The 14,041-nt window shown below is 56.2% G+C and overlaps 1 protein-coding gene across 4 annotated transcripts; it reads right to left on the reverse strand.

The window, feature by feature from the left end:
* Positions 1-2,560: 2,560 nt before the first annotated feature.
* On the reverse strand, positions 2,561-13,284 carry SP7 (Sp7 transcription factor). Of its 4 annotated transcripts, none has more exons than XM_088799631.1 (4): positions 13,166-13,284; positions 10,706-10,953; positions 10,191-10,218; positions 2,561-5,488 (listed from the first exon to the last, which is right to left on the reverse strand). In XM_088799631.1, exons 3-4 carry the CDS (start codon positions 10,209-10,211, stop codon positions 4,214-4,216), a joined length of 1,296 nt encoding a protein of 431 aa, XP_088655757.1. In that variant the 5' UTR covers positions 10,212-10,218; positions 10,706-10,953; positions 13,166-13,284; the 3' UTR covers positions 2,561-4,213. The 4 variants fall into 4 exon arrangements, with proteins under 4 accessions (XP_088655757.1, XP_019580021.1, XP_074181732.1 ...); XM_019724462.3 differs by lacking the exon at positions 13,166-13,284 and adding an exon at positions 11,167-12,043; XM_074325631.2 differs by lacking the exons at positions 10,191-10,218; positions 13,166-13,284 and having other exon boundaries at positions 10,706-12,042.
* Between the last annotated feature and the right edge of the window lie 757 nt (positions 13,285-14,041).

Genomic DNA, 14,041 nt, shown 5'->3' on the forward strand with positions numbered 1-14,041 from the left:
CGTCCTCATCCTCGCGTGGAAAGATGTTCACTGGGGTAGTAAATGGTCATCAACTGTGATTGGATGGCCATCAGCTGTGGCTAGTTGGCCGTCAGCTGTACCCACTGAGCCATTGGCCGCTAATATAACTGCTGTGGCTACCCTAGCAGCAGTTGGGGGCTAGCAAGAAGATGGTGGCTAAGCTAGCAAGCACTGATTGCAGTTAGCAGGGCGGATTGCAGCTAGCAAGTGGGGTTGGTTGGCAGAGAAGTGGATGGCAGGTTTCAGGTCGTGTGGTTCCTACTTCCTGTGTCTCCAACCCAGCCACCAGCAAGACTATAGTAGTATGACACCCTTTTAATTTGCTGTCACTTGGGAAATCACAGGAGGCTTAAACAGCATAATGTAAAAACTCTTTTGGGGAAACTGGCTGTGAAAGCTCTCCTTGAGAAGGGGAAGCAGGGGCCAACTTAGTGGCTCAGCTGAGGTTGCCGGTTCGATTCCCACTTGGGCCAGTGATCTGCGCCCTCTACAGCTAAGAACAAAAGCTCTTGCTGGAGCTGGGCTGCTATGGGCTACTGTGTGCTGCCATGACAGGCCGATGGCAAGCATGAGTGGCCAGCGGCCAGTGTGAACGGCCGGCAGCCAGGGAGAGCTGCTATGAGCAGCCGACTGCCTCAGCCAGGGAGAGTGCAAGGCTCATAACACCAGCATGGGCCAGGGAGCTGTGTCCTACACAACTAGACTGAGAAACAACCCAGCTTGAACTGGAGGGGGGGGAGGTGGAAGAAGGGGGCAAAATAAAAATAAAGTCAAGGAATTCATTTTTAAAAAGGGGGGGAAGCAGGACAGGTTTGAAGTAAAAGAGGGAGTCTGTGACTGAAAGATGGGTGAAGAGCACAAGTTATGACACCATCCAACTCCAGACATTTCCAAGAAATCACTAGGGTTGCGCCTGCAGCTTCTACCTCCATTTGATGAAGCTTGATTATCATCAACAGGTTGTGTTATAATTATTGGGTGGGTGCTTACCTCTTACTCTGTAACGTGAACTGGAGAGGAGGAACAGTGCTATGTGTATTCACATTCTGCCACCACCTCCCCCATACTGCTTATTTAACGTTCGTTGAACGGTTTTCACAATTTGCAGATTTTGGGGAGGCTGAAGTCCAGGCCTAGCGCACTCTCTACTAACTTCACCAGGGGGCGCGACGGCCCCGGCGACACGGCGATCGTGACCCACCGGCCTAAGTGCTCGGAGCGCTTAGCGGGCGGTCTCCACTGGCTCCTCCTTATGACCTGGGCGGGAAACCGAGGCAGCGCCGGAGCCGCTGCCCGAGACTTCTAAGATGGGCCGCCCCCCACTCTGGGAGGTGGGAACCATCACCGGAACTTGGGTGCCTGGAGCTCGGCCCGCCGCCCCTTACCGGGCGCCCTGGCAGGGGACGGTAACTAGGCGGCAGAGAACGGTAACCAGGCGCACATGGCCCGCCGGGCCCTGTTTGTTCTGGCGACGCGCCGCCGCTATTTGAGGCGGTTTTTATCTCCCAGAAACCAGCAAAACCCCAAGCGGAGTCTAGAGAAGATGAAAGGAGCCGAGGGGCCGGGAAGGGGAGGACCGCGGAGCTGCGGCGGGCGGGAGCTGGCACCGGACAGGCGGAGGCCGGGAGGCGAGAGGGCCAGACCTTGGGGGGTCCTGAGGAGCCTGCCGAGGGGGCGGGAAGCTGGGGTCCACTTGGGGCCGCCTCCTCTCGCAGGCCAGCTCCCAGGCGTCCCCCGCCCTCAGCCGCCCCAACCCCCTTGCCCAAGTCCGCCTCCCGCCATTGCCCTCAGCCCAGTGGAGCTGTCCTCGGAATGCGGATTTCTTCAAAGCTCCTTTGAAGCCGCGCCCAGCCGGAGGGCAGGAGATTTCGCACCTGGCCGGGGGCGGAAGGGCGGCAGAGTGGGGAGGGGGCTAGCTCCCCGAGTCCGCGCGGCTCGCCGCCTCGGACCCGCCGCCGCCCCCTTTTCGCGGCTCTGGCGCCGCAGCGCCGCTCCCGAGCCCGCGAGGGGGACCGTGGGCCGAGGCGCCGCCGGCAGTTGGGCCCAGGCCGGTGCGTGTGGGCGGGGGGGGCTGGTGCGCCCCCTCAGCCCAGCGGGGGAGCTCTAGGGGGCAGGGGCCGCACAAAGCCCTATTGTGGCTAGGGGATGGCCGCCACAGAGTGGCTTTTGTTCCTCCGCTAACTCCGTGGCGGGCACGACTGATTGCAGGCCCGGGCAGGGGGCGGGTTACGTGCCAGGCTGGGGCCGCCCGCGGGGGGCCGCCCCTCGCCGGGGTTAGGGCCGCGGAGTAGTCTGCGCTGCGTCCGCGGGGCCGACGCTCCGCCCTGGTCCGCTAGGGTCCGTTGGTGCGGAATCGGAGAAAGCCAGGGAAGAAACCTGTCTTCCCAACTCTGCAGAGAGCTCTACGCGGTCGAAAACTGAACTCCGCTGGAGGGCCTGGCCCAGGAAGTATTCTACCGCGGACATAATGTGCAAACGGGCATGCTCCTGGGGAGTCTCCAGTTTGCCAATGAAAATCCCTGTGGCTCACCCTTCTCCCTTCCTCTTCCCATTTTCTCACCAGGACAGAATTTAAAATCGAACTTTTATTTATTAAATTAAAAAAAAAAGACTCCATGAGGGCATGATCCCTTTCCTTCCATAATATTACCCTCTCCCCAAGCCCCAGCGGCTTTAACCCTTTAACTTGAGGCCTCGAGGGAGCAGGAGACGGAAAAGGAGGATCCAAAGTCACAGGAAAGGCATTCAAAGGCACGAAGCGGCTTTAAAAGTCACTGGAGGTGGAGTTGGGAGCATCGGAAGTCCCAGGTTGGGGGCCTGTGTATGCACCCAAATCAGCTTGGGGACCTCGGTCCTCCTAGCTCTATAAATTCTTTCTCATGGCTTATAGGCACCAGCCTTGCGCAGTGCCTTGCCCAGAATAGGCACTCAATAAATACTTGATTTATTTGAATCTGATCCTAGAGCCTTCCCCACCTATTCTTCAGGAGAGGCACCTCCAAATCATTGTCCTGTTAGGTGGGCTTCCCCAAAGAGCCTAATATGGCAAGCTCTCCATAACCATGGCAACAACGGATTAGCCTGATGGGGTCATGGTGTGTGTGTGGGGGGGGGGGTAGTGGAAGAACCTGTTCTGGGGTCGAGGGAGCTGGGGTACATTCCAGTCCTCCCCTCCATAGGACTTGAGGTTTCACAGCTTCTGGCTGGGGGTGGGAATATTAGGGATCCCCTAACTGAGAGAGACCCCATAAACCCTCTAACAGAGATCTAGCTAACCAACCCTATTAGCAGAGATTCCATTAAAAGAGAAACCCCATTAACTGAGACCCTGGTATAGAAATTCTGTTAAGATCTCCAGTAACACTTTTTCTATACAGAAATGCACTTGTCTAAAATTTCCATAACAAAAATGGACCTCCTTCCCTCCCCAGCTCACTCTACCTGACCTGTCATCATAACTTAGATAAATAGAATTATTATTATTACTATTCATTTCTCTTGGAACATAGGGGTTAAATATACAAGGCTGGGGGCAGCCTCCCTGACCCTGGGGGTCACCCCATCTTTGGGATCAGATCCCCACTGGTCTGCCCCCCTTTTGGCACCCTGCTCCCTGCCAGGTCACTAACCCCAATCCCCCTAAATATGGTCCCTAATGAAGAGGCCACCAGGGGGCAATAAATTATCATCATCATCATCATTGTGTTTGTAAAAAGAATGCTCTGAGTCATGGAAAGCAATGGAATAAGAAGTTGGGAAGACTGAAGCCTGGAAACTAAGGGATAGTGGTAAATAAGCTTGGGAAGCAGAAAAGATGCATATCAAAGTCTTAGTGAGATGGAGAAATAAAATGTTGGGAGCCCAAATGAAAAGAAAGAGGGTTGTGGTGGTAAAAGCAGAGGAGAGAGAAGCTGTGAGCAGGGACGAGGAAGAGTTTAGGAAGCCAGAGTGCAGAAATCAGGTACAAGGTGAGGGCCTAAGATGAGTTTGCGGAATGGGCTCATGGCAAAGGGAAACGGTGAGCTTGAGGGGGCATGCAGGAAGATACCCAGGCCCAGAGTGGCCAGGGGAGAGATGAATGAGAGCCCCAAAGGGCAGCATGCATGGGGCAAAGGCAGTGAGGGGCAAGCAGTGGTCCACAGAGCCAGGAGAGGCTGGCAAGCAGCCCTGGGGCTGGAACCCTCCATCCAGCTCAGATCTCCAGCAGGTTGCTCTGCTCCGGGCTGCCTTCAGGAGCTTTCTCTGGGGGTGCTGGAGAGGCTGAAGGTCGGGGCGTCTGACTGGCCTCCTCTTCCCCAGTGCTGCGACCCTCCCCCAGCTCCTTGGGGCCACTGGGTGGGGGGCCTGGGCCTGGCTCGCCATGGGTGCGTTGGTGTTTGCTCAGGTGGTCACTCCTGGTAAAGCGCTTGGAGCAGAGCAGGCAGGTGAACTTTTTCTCCCGGGTGTGAGTGCGCACGTGGCGTTCCAACTCGTCAGAACGGGTGAACCTCTTGCCGCAGAAGAGCCAGTTGCAGACGAAGGGCCTCTCACCCGTGTGCCAGCGCAAGTGGGCCTTCAGGTGTGAGGCCTTGCCATACACCTTGCCGCAGCCAGGGATGTGGCAGCTGTGGATGGGCTTCTTCCGCAGCCCAGCTGCTGCTGCCCCCAGGCGCTCTAGCTCCTGGCAGTTGGGGCAGTCACAGGAAGAGCGCCCTGCTCCACTGCCCCCATATCCACCACTGCCCCCTGTGCCTGCACCCCGAGGGGGTTTGGCTCCACCACTCCCCTCCAGCTGCCCACTATTGCCCACTGCCTTGGGTTTATAGACATCTTGGGGTAAGACATGCTGGGGCCCTGGTTGCAGGAGGTGGGGAGCTGGGTAGGGGGCTGGATTAAGGGGGGCAAAGTCAGATGGGTAGGTGGGTAGCTGGGGGTTCAATGGAGGCTGAGCAGGGCCTGTGGGCAGTGTCCCTTGCAGCCCATCACCCTGGCCCTGCCCACCACCTAGCCAGTTGCCCCCAGGGTGCATGTCCCACCAAGGTGTAGGAGCATTGCCTGGGCCTGGTGAGATGCCTGCATGGATGCCTGCCTTGTACCAGGAGCCGTAGGGGTGTGCCATGTCCAGAGAAGTGTAGACACTGGGCAGGCAGTCAGAAGAGCTGTGCCCCTTGGGCACTAGTAGCCCAGGATCCTGGGTGCCTGTGGGCCCAGGGAATGAGTGAGAAAAGGGAGGGTAGTCATTGGCATAGCCCGAGGTGGGTGCTGGTGGACTGCCTGCAGGTGAGAGGAGCCCATTGGTGCTTGAAAAGGGGGCTGGGTAGGCATCCCCCATGGTTTTGGGGGATGAAAGGTCACTGCCCACAGAGTATGGCTTCTTTGTGCCTGCTTTGCCCAGTGTCGTTGAGTCCCGCAGAGGGCTGGAGCCACCAAATTTGCTGCACGCTGCTGTCAGCATGGCCAGGGGACTGGAGCCATAGTGAGCTTCCTCCTGGGAAGAGAGGGAAGGAACACTGCTTAGGGGAGAGGAGAAGAATGCAGAGGGAAGGGCAAACTTTAGGACTGCGACCTAGAGACATGGAGAAGAGACCAGAAGGGTCAGGAAAGAACTGAAGAGAACGGGGAATTAGAGGTAAGAGGGGGGCCGGTGAGGACGGTCCCAGGGCAAAGCTCAGATGGCATTGTGAAAGGAGAGCAGAGGCCCAAGACTACAGCCTAGCACCCCAACCCAGGAGGCAGGAAGTACAGTTCACTGTGGAGTAGCTGGGTGTGCAAGGGCCTCCAAGGAACAGGAGAAAATCTCTTAAATAGCTGTGAGAAGAGCTAGGGATAGAGTCAGCACCTGGATGAGGTAAGAATTAGGAACGCTGACTCCTGGGAGTGGGTTCATAGCAGAGGCCGTGGTGAGGGACTTGCAGAGGAAAGCAGAGGCTCAAAGAGCAGCATGGGAAGGAGAAATATTAGGGGACTGTAGTTGCCCTCATTCCAGATTTCCCCAGCGTTACCCCATATTCCACTTCCTGTCTCCGCTTCATCTCCTGGCTAAAGCAGTGGCCTGGTCTCCCTGAGGCCTCGTCCTTATGTCCCTGGTAAGGAATCTCTTGGCAGGGACTCTGGGGCTGAGGAGCAAGAGGAAGCGACTGTGGAGACACTGGGACATTGAGAGGGAACAGGGCTGTAGCCAAGCCAGGACTGTGGCTGAGGCAAGAATGTCTTTCAAGCGGGCACTGGGCACCTCCTGCTTTGTGGAGCCAGCTGGTACCCCTTTTGGAGAGCTGGAAGAACCTGAAGTCCTCAGGAATTGGGGTAGCTAAGATACTGGCTCACAGCCACACCCCTGCATGCCTCAATGTCCCCTAACACGTAGCCCATGTAGCTGGTCTCTCTTCACCATTCCAACACAGCACGTGAAGGAAGATATGTAAATGCAGAGCATGGAGGTCTTCTAGAAACACAGAATGCCCTTAGTGCCCAGCCTGCTGCTACTACCAGGCCAGACCCATTGAGATCACCATCACTGGGGAGCTCCTGATACCCCTCCCTGAGTCAGCCTCGGCACATTCCGGGAGGAGATGCGCTCCAGAATCCCATGCATCCATTACTGAGAATCCCACCAAAAAAGATGTCCTCAAAAGCTGACCCTGGACAGTTCCCTGACTGGGGTCCTCAAAAGCTGATATACCTGGTGCCTTCCTGGTAAAAGACCCCAAGAACTCAGCGTTCCCAGGCCTGTGTGCTAGCTCCTAGCATGTGGGTATGGTAACAGTCCCCAAGTAGGTCTGCAGTGAGGGGCGTATGCAGTCACCACGCCTGCACTGCTCCCCAGGTGCAAACTGCCGCCGCCCCCTCATCCCCCCCGCCCAATTACTCAGGTCCTGAGGTCCTGTTGACCCCATGGACATGGACGCCCAAATCTGAGCCACCAAAAGCTTTCTCAAATCTGGCCATGGGAAAAACTCTGGTCTTTCCCAAACTGAGGGTGGGCTAGAGCAGGGTAGCTGTTAGGGCAGGAGCCCAATCCCAGCAGAAAGGAGAGGTAGAAACATGGCGTGTGAAGGGGAGAAGCAGAGACCCAGAGACACGGGAGCAAAGCACCCAGCACAAAGTCAAGAACTGACATAAAAGCCTCCAAGGATGGGGGAAGGGGAACAGAGGGGAAACTGGCATTAGGGGGCAGAAATGGGCAGGGACCCAAAAGAGCAGAAAGGTAAAACAAAAGGGAGCGAATGAGAGGAAAGCAGTATAAACAAAGAGAGGTGATAGAAAGAGACCAGGCTAAGAAGGCAAAGGAAAACAGAGGAAAAGAAAGGAGGAAGAGAAAAGGGTGGGGGAAGGAGGAGGAGGACGACGAAGAAGGCAGATTTCCTACCTAAGAAAACCACCACAGGGCTGGGCCCCAGAAAACCCCCAGACCAGGCCACTCCTCCAGCCTTCTCCCCCTGACCACCCCCTCCCCCTCTGCCCAGCCCGGCCCGGCTCCGTTGGTTTCCCTGCGGTCGGTTTATTTTTAAAAACGCCGACGCCGTCCCCCCCGCCCGGCCCTCACACTGTGGCCACAGGGGCCTCAGCCAAGCCTAGGGACCCCACCCAGCTGTGGGGAGGAAAGGAGGGGTGAAAGAAGGCAAGCAGCCCTAGGCCAACAGGAGACCCCAGCCCTGAGGAGCGGAGGCCCCCAGGGCCTCTGAGAGCAGAGGAAAGGAGTAAAGCACCAGGCCCTCTCAGAATGTTCTAGAGGCCAAGAGAGCTGGGCCCCTGGCTAAGTTTCACCACAGCCTCAGTTTCCTTCTCTTGCTGCTTGTGCTTGAGAACTAGGGAGAGGGTCCTGATGAAGGGTTCTAAATATGAGCTCCCATACCTAATTAAATGCATTACCTTCCTGGGGACCCAGGAGTCCCACCTTCCAGTTGTTTTTCCTCCTACCTCTACCCACCATCTGCTAAAAACAACAAAAAGGCAGGCTTAAAGTACCAAAGGGGAAGCCTCTGGAGAAGGAACAATGTGAGGAGCTGTCCCAGCTCTGTCACCCAGATGTGCAGCCCGGGAAGGGAGCCCCTCTCTCCAGGTTGCTCACTGGGCCCAGCTGACCTCCCACTGGACTGCTCGCTGCACTCCTGAGGGCCAACTGACCATCAGTTCTGAGTACCCAAGGTCCCAGTTTCCAGTTCTTCACTTCTTCAGCCTCCTCCCAAGTTGCTTAGTTCTCTCCCAACTTCCGATTCTTCATCCCCCACCTCGCCCCCACCCCCATTTCTCCCTCCTCCCTATTCCCCTGCATTTCACTCAGCCCAGGTGAGAGCCTCCCATCAAGCAGCAGCTGCTTCCCTCTCTTGAACCCCAAGTTCCTCCCACTGCCAAAGAGCCCACCCATACGAGGTGGAGGGCTTCCTGGTGGTGGTGGCTGGGAGAGGGAAGGTTAAGGGCCCAGGTGCCCAAAACTTGGTGAAAGAGACAGAGGGACTGGAATGCCTTTTATGTTGGGGCATCTCTAGCTCACAGGAAATGAGGGACATGGAGGCCCAGTTTTCACGACACACTCCTCCTGCCAAGTGCTATGCCAGTCCTGTGTCTTTCCAGCAGGCCTTTGGGTCAGCCCTTCCCCCAGGCACCAATGCCACGCTGGCAACTTTGGCATGATGCCCACACCTACTGACACTGCCCCTGCCTTGGGTGGACCCAGGATTTCCATGCACCTTAGTCCTCCAGCTTCCTTAAGACCAAACACAGGGTTTCAATGATGGCTCAATATAGAGTCTAGTGGGGAGATGGCAGGGTGAGCAGTCTGCCATCATTGCAGCAGGGGTAGAGCCCAACACCTGGGGACCCCTGACTGAGAACAGAGCAGTGACAAGGGACAGGGTGTCCATCCCATTGGCTCGCATGTCATTTGCTGAAACTCAGTCACAAATTCAGTATCTCCCAGCCTGACACATATACACCAATCCTCACGTGGACTAACAGACACGCAGATGTCCCAGCTTGTACACACACATATACCTGTGCTCTCACAAAGCCAGCCATGCATGCAGACACTGGTTTACTTTCTAACACTTACACTCAGGCCAATGAACACAGGCATTAAGCTCCCACTCCATCTCACACACACCTCTCCTACAGGCTGAATGTGTGGACTTCCTGTTTGGCCCATCACCCCTGGGACCTGGGCTAAGGCACTGGGAACAGAGACAGGGGCTCCTGAGGGGCCCGAGAATATGGAAGGTTCAAGGCTACTGAAGGGGGTTGACTGAGGGAGGGCTCTCTGGCCAAATTCCTATGGGCGGACTTAGAAAGCATGACAGAGATGGTGACAGAGAAACAGTCAGAGACCCAGAAGCAGGGAGAATTCAGAATGTTCAAACAGGCTCTGAGTAGCTGTGAGTCCCCCTTCCAACTATGTGCCATGAGTACCCCAGAAGACCTGGTAGAGTCAGATTTCTCAAGACCCCAAACCCTGACCCCATGGTACCCTAGTACCCTCCATCCCCAGTGCCAGAGGCAAGGGATGCTGGGGTCCGAGCCTGGAGGGGAAGTGGCCTAGTCCGCCCTGGAGCCTCCCACTCCCAAAATAGAGCTGAGTTTGTCTTTGGCTGAAAGCTAAATATTTGTGAGCCGGGCAGGCGGCCTCAGACCCTGGCCCTCCTCCTTGGTTCCCTCTCAGGCCGGGGCCCAGTTCCTCTGGTCAACGCCCCCACACATGCACAGGACTGTCCTTCTCCCTTTTCTCATAGCCCACCTCCTCTCCTGCACACACCAGCCTAGAGGCCCAGCCCCCTCCCCACCTACAAACCAGACAAGATGCAGGTCAGGCTAAGAGTTCCAGGAGACAAGAGCCCCTAGGAGCTGTACCCAATTTCCGCTTTGTGCCCACTCAACTAGTCCTATCACCTTCTCTCTCTCCTCCTGTGTGCCACCAGCTTAGCTATCTCCCACACTTCTTTCCACTCCCCCCTCCACTTGCTCCTTTCTCCATCCCTTTTCCATCCTACTCCTTGGACTGCTCTCTGATCCCCTCCCCCTTTCTCCTGCCCTTTGCTCCCCTCCTCCTGTGACCCTACTCCTCTCTCTTCATCTGAGAGTCCCCTGAAAGTGACAAGCACCACAGCAACTGTCTGTGTGAGTTGGGAGGTGGGGGACAGGCAGGGATTAGAACCATTAAGATTGCGGCTGGTATCCTGGGGGGAGGAGGGGGCAGTTACCTCAAGCAGGGAGGACGCCATCCTGAGGCTGGGGACCAGGTCCCAAGGAGCCAGGCAGATGGAGAGAGCCGAGCCGTAGGGAGAGGGAGAGGGAGAGGGAGGGAGAATGGGAGAATGGGAGAGAAGAGATCTAAAGTTAGAAGGGACTGGGGGGTGGGGGGTGGGGGGGGCTGCTCTCTGTCTGTAGGGATCCACCCTCTAATTACAGCTTTCCCAGCGGAGAAGCCTCCGGATCCAATGAGCAGGGCGAGAGAGGGAGGCAGAGGGTCCAAATTTCCTGCTCCATTTGCTGAGCTCCCCAAAGAAGGGATCTGGGCGGGAGAAGAGAAACAGGGCTCCCAGGGAAGGGGTGGAAGGAGAAGGGGGATAAGGACATGGGCAAGTTGTCAGCACATCCTGGGGGGAGCTGAGGGGAAGATCTGAGGGTAGGTGGGCCCAGGTGTCCCACACCCCGCCCTCAGCAATCCCATGGGCATCTGTGGGCACCCCTCCCAGAGCTCCCCAGTATCAGATACCTTGGGGATCTGGGGCTGTGTGTCCTGGGTCTCTCCTCTCTGGAGGTCTGGCAGTGGGAGTGCAGGCAGGAGGTGGCCTGAGAGTCCTGGGATGGCTCGGTGCTTCTCCTAGGCCAGCTGCACTCCTGTTCCCACTCGGGCTCCGATCCTACAATCCTACTGACTCCAGACTTCTGGCTTCTGCTCGGCTGCTGCTGCTTCTGCTGCTGCAGCTCCTGCTGCTGCTGAGGCTGCCGCCGCTGCTGCCGCTGAGGGAAGGAACAGGAGGGAAAAGGAACAAACCCCAAACCACTAATTAGAGATCCAGGGGGGGGATGGGGGATTGGGGACGACACTCACACAGAGAGACTGGAACACACTGACATACATACTCATGGACAAACACAGGATGATACATGCACATGTACACACACAGAGCTGTGGACACAGCCACTGTCATGAATGAATGCAGACAAACTCACACACAAATGAGCTCAGTGACATGGCTGGAGGCACACAGACCACATGCACACCAAGTTGACCAGAGATGCTTGCTTCTCCAGTCACCCACCTCCTGATCAGAAGAGCAGTGTGTATGTGCGTGTGTGTGCACGTGTACATGTGTGTCATGAAAAACAGGAGGAAGAGTGTGTTCTGGGGTGAAGGGTCCTGCTGCCCAAGCTTTTAGGGTCATTGAAGTAGGTTCTAGAGCAAGGCCTGGAGGAAGCAACCGAGAGTGAGGGAGGGGTTGGCACAGGCTTGGGGGTTCCTCAGTCTTCCTCCCAATGCCTCAGTTTCACTCCTAGGAAGAGGCACCTAGGCCTACTTCACTCTGTGGGGCAGAACCTGGATCTTCTGATTCTGAGAAAATTTAAGGCAGGTCATTGGGTCAACTCATCCAACCCCTTTGGATTAAGCCCCCCAAAAGCTATGCCCTAGCTTTCATCACTTCTTGCCAATTACCCTCCCCAGGCCTTTCTTGGCCACTCATCAAATCTCCATCCTTTGATAGATAGTTCTCATGAGTGAGCGTGTTTTCCTGGGAGGGGGCTCCTGGTCCCCTTTCTCATTGCCATGCATCAATTTCCCTCTGCAGCAGGAAGAATTGAAGTTAGAGCTTGAGCAGGACTTCCCAACTTTGACTTCTCATCAAAATGGGGAAGAAGAAAAGGAAGGTCAACTAGGTTGGGAGAGGGAAACCAAAAAGTCTATTAACTGAAACCTGGGTCTTAAGGTAAATTTGTGGGAGAGAAAGGACTGGGCAGCCAAGTGGTAGAACCAGCATCTCTCCCTCAGAGGGGCCCAGCCAGCTGGGGTTGTTTTACAAGTTATTCCCCAACACACCCTTCTCCCCTCTGCCAGCCCTGCCCATTAAAGGAATGGAGCCCTGTCCTTTCCTTCCCACCCCCCCAACTCCCAACACAGTCCCCTCACTTTCTCTTTCTGAGTGCCCACTTCCTTGCTCCTTTTGCTCTCCCAGCTCTCCAAGGAAAAAGTGGGGAGGGGTAAGGAGCTGATGGAAGTCCAGGGAGGGTTAATGAAGCTTAACCAGCAGGCAGGATCAAAGTTCAGGGCAGGACCCAGGAGTTCTGGATTCCAGCCCCAAGATTTGGTTTCCCCCATGGAAACCTGTGGGTCACATTTTGGGGGAGGGGGTTAGGGAACCAGGATGACTGGCAGACAAAGGAAAAGAAGCAAAAGAAGAAACACAGACAGGCCAGAAAGACCCCGAGACACACAGAGCAAATGAAACGGTCCGAGAGAATAAGAGACACTATGGGATATAACAGAGAGAAAAAAGGAAATCAGAAGACCAGGTATGTGGCTTTAAAAAACCAGAGAGCAGAAAAATCTAAAAAGGAAAAGAAACCGATCCAGAGGAACAAAGATGAGGAGACAATGGTTTCGAGAAAGGACAGGACAGGGAAAATAGCTGGAGGCCTGCTCAGGTCCGGAGGAGGCAGAGGGTTAAAGCGGCCAGGCAGGTGGGGGGGCGGGGACGGAGTATAAATAGCGCATAATTGTGTCCGATGATTACACGGGCCACCCCACCCGTCTGCCCAAGAGGAAGTGCCCGTGGTGGGGTGTCCCGTGACCTTGCAGTCTCCCCCTGGTGGGGGGCATCTGAGCCTGAGGTGCCAGATTGATTTCTGCCCCCCCTGCCATCCCCACACCAGAAGTTGGGAAGAGGATGGGGAAGCCTTGGAGAAGTGACTGTGCCAGCAGAAAAACCCAAAGCTAGTTAGGTCAGGCAGGCAACTGAGGAAGAAGAGAAAAGTCTAGACTTCAGAGAAGAAATGGCAGGTGAGAGAGGTGTTACAGTAGGGATCAAACTAGATTGGGGAGGAAAGGAAGAGATTGAAGGGTATAAAGAGGAATGATGAAAGGATAAAAAGAGGTGCAGAGTTGGGGAGAGGAGATGGACGGCAAGGAGGGTCAACCTCCTTCACTTCCTTTGGGGGCCTTAAACCCAAGTCCTACCTGGGACGGGGCAGGAGTGCTGGGGAAAGAAAAGAAAGGAGCAGCGTCCCCAGGAAGATGTGAGCCAGGGCCCCTGATGTGTCAACCCCAATAGGACAGTGCCTGGACATAGAGACCCGTCCCAAAGGTCTGTCCAAAGCCAGGCCGAGGGGCTACCTGAAGCCCCCAGCTGCCTCTCTCAGGACCCTGGGTTCTGACTTCTTCCACACCCTTTTTAAAAATAGTCCTGCAGCCCTGCAGAGGCCCTGGTATTCCTGGGTCTAGACCCCCCAAACCCCTCCCAGTGCCCCCAAGGGCTGGGAGCAGCAACTGGGAGCCCTGACCCAGGACCTGCCTCCACCCTCACAGGCCTCCCTCAGCCCAGCCTCCCAGGGGGTGGGGCAGCCCAGGCAGAGGCGCCATGTGGCAGGGGCGGGTAGAGGCTGCGGCTCTGGTCCTTCCAGTATAAACCCCCTAGGCATCTGGTTTCTATCCACCACCCCACCACCCTGGGGGCCCCTCAGCCTCCGCCCATGGCCACCCAGACGCTGAGCTCCCAGAGATGGACACCCCTGAAGGAAGGGGTGGGACGATGCCTTTCTGATCTCTCAACCCCAGGACTGGGCTGAACCACAGGGACCGCTCCCTTCCCTCCCTTCCCTAGAAGAATCAGGGTGGGATTTCTAGGTTAGAGGGGGTTGAATATGGAACCTGCCTCAGTTCTCTTTAGATCTTTTTGGAATGATCAGTGGGGATGGAGAGTGAAAATTGGGGAGAGTGGGATACTTCTGACCCCCTACTCCTCAGGGAAGCTGCCTCCTTCCATACCACTGCCCTCTGCCCACCTCCCAGGCTGGGCTTCTCTGAAAGCCCTAATCCAAAGGGACTCCTAGTCTT

The sequence above is a fragment of the Rhinolophus sinicus genome, chromosome 1 (genome assembly GCF_057876585.1).
Source record: "Rhinolophus sinicus isolate RSI-liver-muscle chromosome 1, RSI-T2T, whole genome shotgun sequence".
NCBI classification, from domain to species: Eukaryota; Metazoa; Chordata; class Mammalia; order Chiroptera; family Rhinolophidae; genus Rhinolophus; species Rhinolophus sinicus.

Coding starts and splice junctions, on each gene's coding strand:
- SP7 (XM_088799632.1), bottom strand. CDS start 6,032: ATGAAGCGGAGACAGGAAGTGGAATATGGG. Junction 5,489..6,002: donor GACAGGAAGTGGAATATGGG/GTAACGCTGGGG, acceptor CTCTCTTCCCAG/GAGGAAGCTCACTATGGCTC.